This window comes from Salmo trutta, chromosome 39 (assembly GCF_901001165.1).
Source record: "Salmo trutta chromosome 39, fSalTru1.1, whole genome shotgun sequence".
NCBI lineage: Eukaryota > Metazoa > Chordata > Actinopteri > Salmoniformes > Salmonidae > Salmo > Salmo trutta.
In genome coordinates, this window is record NC_042995.1 from 4,979,100 (window position 1) to 4,986,599 (window position 7,500).

Sequence of the window (7,500 nt, forward strand, 5' to 3'; positions counted from 1 at the left end):
TTCTTTGCTTTGCTTTGTAGTGTGTGTGTGTGTGTGTGTGTGTGTGTGTGTGTTAGAGGGCAGTTTTGGAAAATCAACTACTACCTTATATTTCCCCTTAATGATAGCCTCAAACAGGCGTTCCTTGGTACCGTAGAAGGGCAGGCAGCCAGACAGCAGGATAAACAGGATGACTCCACAGCCCCACACGTCTACAGGCTTACCATACGGCTCCCTCTTCACCACCTCTGGGGCCATGAAGTGGGGCGTGCCCACTCGACCTGGGGAGGAACATGGGGTTAGAGTGTGGGTTTACACACAGATACGAGAGATAGACAGAGACACAGAGAGAGAGAGACACAGAGACACACAGAGAGAGAGAGAGAGAGAGAGAGAGAGAGAGAGAGAGAGAGAGAGAGAGAGAGAGAGAGACAGAGAGAGAGACACAGAGAGACAGAGAGAGAGAGAATGACAAATACACAGTCCCAGAGTGAATATAGAGTACCTCCTGCCACCAGGCCTGATTCTCCTAGTTGTATGGCCACTCCAAACCCCCCCAGCTTGACAGGAGCTGAGTTCTCCTTAGAGGCCAGCAGGACACAGTGAGGCTACAAAACAGGGACACACAGAGAGAGAGAGAGAGAGATGGAGGGATTGGGTTCAAGCTTCATAAAAAAGTGCTCCATTTTGTACCATCCTACTGTAGTAAAACCTTGGTAGTGGACCTAAAGGGTTCCTAGACGGGACAAAGGCAGATGGCTACCTGCTTTACTGCAGAAACACTCCAACTGATAGGGAAGAGGAGAGAAGAAAGCAGGACGACGACACTGGACAGATAGAGAGAACACCAGAGAGAACACCAGAGAAAGGAGGAAGAGAGGAGACAGGAGGACATACAGAGAAGAAGAGGTGGAGGATGAGGAGCAGAGCGCAGCGCCGGAGTACGTGATAGTCAGGGTATGTGGTCTCACAGCGCTGGTTTCCTGCCCTACTCTGCACTTCACTTCACTTCACACTGGGGGGAGGATGGGGGCTGTGGTCTCACAGCGCTGGTTTCCTGCCCTACTCTGCACTTCACTTCACTTCACACAGGGGGGAGGATGGGGGCTGTGGTCTGAGGGTTCTGATGGCTGCTAACAGCTGACAAGGGAGTGGTTGGGGGAGGCGTGAGAGAAGAACATCTCAAGGCACAGAGAGAGAGGACCAGAGAGAGGAAGGGAGGAGAGCTCAGAGTAACAGACTCATACTTTTGAGCAAAGGAGACAAAGAAAAAAGGTGTGTAGGAGAGGAACCAGAGTCCCAACACTACCCCACTGAACCTGACAACCAAGGGACAGTAGGACCAGGGGCTGTTAAAGGATATGTAACAACACACACATTCTGGACAGTGGACAGTGAAACTACAGCTGCAGAGTCTCTGACATGGAGGGAATCTGGATGGTGAGTGAGATCCTGTCTTAATAAAAACATCACTGAACCTGTGTGTGTGGGAATCTGTGAAAACCACCATGCAGACCATGTTCTTTACTAGGTGGTGAATCCAAAATAGGTCGTAGGTACAATACAATAATTGCACTTAAAGTAGTGGTTGATTTTTCATTACTTCATTTCCTGCTACAAGGAAATTTACTTGAAATACAACATTGTAAAAAGAAGTGGTGAAAGTGGTGACATTTAAAAATAGATTAGTTCTTTGAGTGCTTTTACAGTGTTTTTTCAATGCAAACCGCCAAAGTCCTTTCCTGTTAACATCCCACTCTTTTTTTAATGCATTGACATCTCTCTCCGTTTTTGATCCTTATCAATAAAAAACATCTCTCCACCCCTCTATCTCCCACAGCACTGAAGATCTGCTGGTCCTAAAGACACCCCAGCTTCGACACAATGACCTCTCTTTCCTTCTCCCCCCTTTCCACCTCCTCTCCCAACACCTCTTTACCCCTGTCCACCTCTTCCTTCCCCCTCTCTAATGCCACCTATCCCCTCTTTACCTCCTCCTCCTCTCCAAACCAGACCCTCTGTGATCTAGATGACGGTGCCCTGCGCCTCCCCCTGGTCTTCTTCTACTCCCTCTTCTTCCTCCTGGGTCTGGTAGGTAATCTCCTGGCCCTGTGGGTCTTCGTCTTCCTCCACTCCAGGAGGAACTCTGTCCGGGTGTTCCTCATCAACGTGGCCATAGCTGACCTGGTGCTCCTGGCCTGCCTTCCCTTCAGAGTCCTCTACCATGCTAATGGCAACCGCTGGATCCTCGGCCCCCTGGTCTGTAAAGTGGTGGGCAACCTGTTCTACATGAACATGTATATTAGTATCACTCTGTTGGGGTTCATCAGTCTGGATAGGTATGTGAAGCTGAAGGGGCACGGCGGGGCGGAGCGGGGCCTGGCCAGGAGGCTGAGAGGCGGGGGATGGAGCTGGGTGGCCTGCGGGGCGCTCTGGGGGCTGTCCCTGGCGGCGGCCGTGCCCATGATCGCCATGTCGGAGGGAAACGAGGAACGTGGGAAGTGTTTCCAGTATAAGCAGCGGCGTGGGGCGAAGGGGAAGGCTTACTTAAACATGGCTCTGGTGCTGCTGTTCTGGGGGGTGTTCTGCCTGCTGGTGGTCTCCTATGGGAAGATAGCCATGCGCCTCCTCAAGGTGTCCAGGGATAAACCGGACCTCCCCAACGCGCACTGCTATGGTAACGCCGCCAGGAAGTCCTTCTTCGTGCTCTTCCTGTTCACCGTCTGCTTCGGGCCCTACCACGCCTTCCGCCCATTCTACGTCCTCTCCCAGCTCAGCCAATCCCCGTCCTGCGATTACTTGCGCCTGGTGGACAGGACCAATGAGGTCATGTTGTTGTTCTCTGCCTTCAACGCCGTCTTGGACCCTGTGATGTACTTCCTGTTGTCGGGCTCGGTGCGCAAGGCCGCTGTGAAAGCCCTCGGACAGAGCCTCGGCAACCGGCTCCACTTCCTTAATGACGGGACCTCCAACAGCTCGGTATCAGAGTTCAGACGGACCTCTATGTCCGTCACCTCCCCCAACACCGTCATTAACCCCTCCCACAAGCCCAGGACCAGCCTCTGTCTGATTAGCCCCACCCTCCGCCCTGGCGCAGCCATAGTGGCAAAGCAGTGACTTTACAGACTTCATTGTTTAACTTCATGGACTTTAGCTCCATTTACATTATAATGTATACCATGTACTCAACAACGGATGCATGTGACAAGGGCCAACGTCTTGAACTAGACTCAGTTACCAAGAATGGAACTGCCCAGATGTCCTGAATCAAAGTGATTTACACTACCGTTAAAAAGTTCAGGGTCACTTAGAAATGTCCACATTTTTTGGTCCATTAAAATAACATCAAATTGATCAGAAATACAGTGTAGACATTGTTAATGTTCTAAATGACTATTGTAGCTGGAAATGGCAGATGGAATATCTACATAGACGTACAGAGGCCCATTATCAACAAAACACCAGTCTCCACGCAAAACACCAGTCTCCACGCAAAACACCAGTCTCCACGCAAAACACCAGTCTCCACGCAAAACACCAGTGTCAACGTCAACAGTGAAGAGGCGACTCCGGGATGCTGGCCTTCTAGGCAGAGTTGCAAAGAAAAAGCCATATCTCAGACTGGCCAATAAAAAGAAAAGATTAAGATGGGCAAAAGAACACAGACACTGGACAGAGGAACTCTGCCTAGAAGGCCAGCATCCCGGAGTCGCCTCTTCACTGTTGACGTTGAGACTGGTGTTTTGTGGGTACTATTTAATGAAGCTGCCAGTTGAGGACTTGTGAGGTGTCTGTTTCTCAAACTAGACACTAATGTACTTGTCCTCTTGCTCAATTGTGAACCGGGGTCTCCCACTCCTCTTTCTATTCTGGTTAGACCCAGTTTGCACTGTTCTGTGAAGGGAGTAGTACACAGCTTTGTACAAGATCTTCAGTTTCTTGGCAATTTCTCTCATGCAATAGCCTTCATTTCTCAGAACAAGAATAGACTGAGTTTCAGAAGAAAGTTCTTTGTTTCTGGCCATTTTAAGCCTGTAATCAAATCAACAAATGCTGATGCTCCAGATACTCAACTAGTCTACAGAAGACCAGTTGTATTGCTTCTTTAAAATCAGCACAACAGTTTTCAGCTGTGCTAACATAATTGCAAAAGGGTTTTCTAATGATCAATTAGCCTTTTAAATTATAAACTTGGATTAGCTAACACAACGTGCCATTGAAACACAGAAGTGATGGTTGCTGATAATGGGCCTCTGTACGCCTATGTAGATATTCCATAAAAAAAAAAAAACAGCCGTTTTCAGCTACAATAGTCATTTACAACATTAACAATGTCTACATTGTATTTCTGATCAATTTGATGTTATTTTAATGGACAAAAAAAAACTTTCTTTTCTTTCAAAAACAAGGACATTTCTAAGTGACCCCAAACTTTTGAACGGTAGTGTAAATGCCTGTGTCTGTCTGTTAACTAATACTGTCAATAGTATGTGACACAATCATATCTGATACAACACTGTACAAAGCAAATAAATCTATACATGTGAGCTTAAATCGGATATATGTCGCCTTGGTGTGAAGACTGAATGGCTGATAAGCATCACACAGTCCCCTCTACTGGTGGTATTAGGTACTACCACTACAGCAGTCTACTACACACAGGCACCATGGGACAGACACACACAGTCCCCTCTACTGGTGGTATTAGGTACTACCACTACAGCAGTCTACTACACACAGGCACCATGGGACAGACACACACACTTCTTACAACCCAAATCACAAGTATTCAAACAGAAAAATACACAAACAACAAACAAAAACACATCTTTCATTAAACACCACATGCACTCAACACAGGGGCAAGGTGTAACTGTGTGTAAATACACAAACAGACTGACTTACTGACATTGGTATTAACACACAAGCAAAAGCTCCCCTTATCCCCTCTGGGAGTCACCAAATGTGTCTGTTTGTGGGCAGGGCTCGCCCCATCTGGTCTGGCATTGTGGCCTACTGTATGTTAGAGAGGTAATCCTATAGTAATCACTGAAGCTGTGCTGTCTGGCCTGTCAAACAGGGTTTCAGCAGGGTTTTCCCTTACACTAAACACTAATCCAGCCCCAGCTTAACTCACCTTCATTACTAGTTAGCCTACTACTACAACCCAATGGGCTGAGCTGATGGGTCAGTTATCGTTGGGTTAGTCAACATACACTCAATACGAGGAGACAGATGGTGGATCACCAATGGTTACTTCATTCTGTTTGAAATCAATAGATGCCATTAACAACAGTGCTGTTTCGATAAGGGGGACGTGGGACTGGAGATCTGGGGTAGGGGAGCTTACCTTCACGTCACGGTGAATCACGTTGTTGTCATGGCAATACCGCAGCGCCTCCAAGATCTGTCTCATGTAGTGACTAAAAGACAAGAATGGAGAAAAAAAGGGGGAGAGAATTAAGTAATGGAGAGAGAGAGAAGAGAAAGGGGGAGAGAGAGAATGAAGAGAAAGGGGGAGAGAGAGAATGAAGAGAAAGGGGGAGAGAGAGAATGAAGAGAAAGGGGGAGAGAGAGAATGAAGAGAAAGGGGGAGAGAGAATGAAGAGAAAGGGGGAGAGAGAGAATGAAGAGAAAGGGGGAGAGAGAGAATGAAGAGAAAGGGGGAGAGAGAGAATGAAGAGAAAGGGGGAGAGAGAGAATGAAGAGAAAGGGGGAGAGAGAATGAAGAGAAAGGAGGAGAGAGAGAATGAAGAGAAAGGGGGAGAGAGAGAATGAAGAGAAAGGAGGAGAGAGAGAATGAAGAGAAAGGGGGAGAGAGAGAATGAAGAGAAAGGGGGAGAGAGAATGAAGAGAAAGGGGGAGAGAGAGAGAGAGAGAGAGAGAGAATGAAGTGGAAGGAGGAGAGTGAAGGAATTAGCAACGCCACTACTTCTTAGAGAGCTCCTTCTAAAAGCACTTCCTTACAGGCATGTAGAGTCCCCAAGGTTCTCATCGTCCTACCACTGAATACAAGGCCACTTACTTCAAATGAGGCCTTCGTTGAAAATGTCAATGTGACTTGTGAGTAACTGGCTACGGCTTCAATGTAGACAAAGTCCACGTCAGCCCGCGTCACAATTTCAAAACACAAGTCAGCTCCGTCCATACTAGAGGCAGAGAGGAAATAAGGGAACCTAAGAGTGGAGTTTTTACCTGGCTACAGCTTCACTGTAGACAAAACCAGCATCCGCCCTCTTCACAGTCTCAAAACACAGGTCAGCTGTATCCATACTATGTCAGAGAGGTAGAAATCACATAAAACAAAACTTTATTGAATTTGGATTACACCGTTAGTACAGAAAGTCAATAGGGAGGGACCATTCTAAAATATCAAGTAAAATCTAGAACAGAAATTCTAGAATTTAGTCCATTCTAGAATAGAAAGTCAATAGGTGACCATTCAAGAAACAAAATGGCCAAAACACAACCAACTTACAACTCAAAGACCATGTAGAGCATGCCATCTGAGCTGTAGGTTTCTAGTAGCTCTACGATGTGAGGGTGCTTCAGCATGTGACAGATACTGGCCTCTCTCTTCAGATCTGTGGAGGAAACAGGACAGATAAGAGATGGAAACCATTTTATTCAGTATTGAGATGCATCAGGACAAAAAATATTTTAAAAAATGCATGAAATGAAATGTATGCATTCACTACTGTAAGTCGCTCTGGATAAGAGCGTCTGCTAAAATGACTAAAATGTAAAAAAAAATGTAATCCGTTTGTCCTCGTTTCTCCTTTTCAACACACTCTTCCTCTCCTCCTCCTCCTCATCTTGCCCCATAGCTTATAGGCGTGTCCCCTCCCTCTCTTTCTCCTGACCTCTCCACCGCCCTGACCCAGTTGGCAGACTCCAGTCGGAGCGCAGGAGGGAGGTTAAGAGAAGAAGAAACAGCTCCGGCACGTGTTAGTTTTTTCGTTCCCTCTCTTCCCCAACCACATAAACATCAAAGGATGTTAACATGGAGGGGAGCACGTGTGCAGGCAGGGAGAGGCTTGACTGCAGCGCGGGAAGCACACACACAAGGAAGCAGCAAAGAGCGAAGAACACACACACACACACACACCGAAGAGGGGCAAAATAGTTGAAAAAGTGTTGGGAGGGAAAATGAAGCTGTGGGAGCTCATGTGGTACTGGAGGCGTCGTCTGGAGTTGGACCCAGTCAGACACACTGCACTGTTGTTCTCCTCTGTTCTGCAGTTCACATCACCCTATACAGACCTCATTTACACACTCCCCTCCAGTCTACTAGTCTGCAGAGACTACAAACGTGTGTGCGGTGTTGTGACGGGCCTAACTCATGACGTAAGACCCAGAGACAGAGTCCTTATTCTCTCACGATCTCTGTGTTGAGTCTCTCTCTCAGCATTCCTCGATCTCCCTCTCTCCGTCTCTCTCTCTCTGTCTCTCATACACAGAAGACCGAGAGTACGAGTCAGAGAGGAAAACAGAACAGATGATGATGCCTGGTAGTAACTG

At 47.3% G+C, this 7,500-nt stretch overlaps 2 protein-coding genes across 16 annotated transcripts in view; one reads left to right on the forward strand and one right to left on the reverse strand.

Moving 5' to 3' along the window:
- Positions 1 to 7,500, reverse strand: part of LOC115179163 (peripheral plasma membrane protein CASK) — a 44,247-nt gene that overhangs the window by 22,003 nt on the left and 14,744 nt on the right. For 12 of the 15 annotated variants that reach the window (XM_029740506.1, XM_029740509.1, XM_029740505.1 and 9 more), the window contains exons 3-7: positions 6,458 to 6,563; positions 6,175 to 6,258; positions 5,330 to 5,402; positions 485 to 587; positions 82 to 260 (exon numbers count right to left, since the gene is read on the reverse strand). In XM_029740506.1, coding sequence (XP_029596366.1) covers positions 82 to 260; positions 485 to 587; positions 5,330 to 5,402; positions 6,175 to 6,258; positions 6,458 to 6,563 — 545 coding nt within the window. The remainder of the gene's footprint in view (positions 1 to 81; positions 261 to 484; positions 588 to 5,329; positions 5,403 to 6,174; positions 6,259 to 6,457; positions 6,564 to 7,500) is intronic. The other 3 variants (XM_029740518.1, XM_029740517.1, XM_029740504.1) reach the window with 1 other exon arrangement.
- On the forward strand, positions 1,090 to 3,325 carry LOC115179165 (probable G-protein coupled receptor 34). Its single transcript, XM_029740520.1, has 2 exons — positions 1,090 to 1,419; positions 1,820 to 3,325. Exon 2 carries the CDS (start codon positions 1,864 to 1,866, stop codon positions 3,094 to 3,096), a length of 1,233 nt encoding a protein of 410 aa, XP_029596380.1. The 5' UTR covers positions 1,090 to 1,419; positions 1,820 to 1,863; the 3' UTR covers positions 3,097 to 3,325.

Coding starts and splice junctions, on each gene's coding strand:
- LOC115179165 (XM_029740520.1), top strand. CDS start 1,864: ATGACCTCTCTTTCCTTCTCCCCCCTTTCCACCTCCTCTCCCAACACC.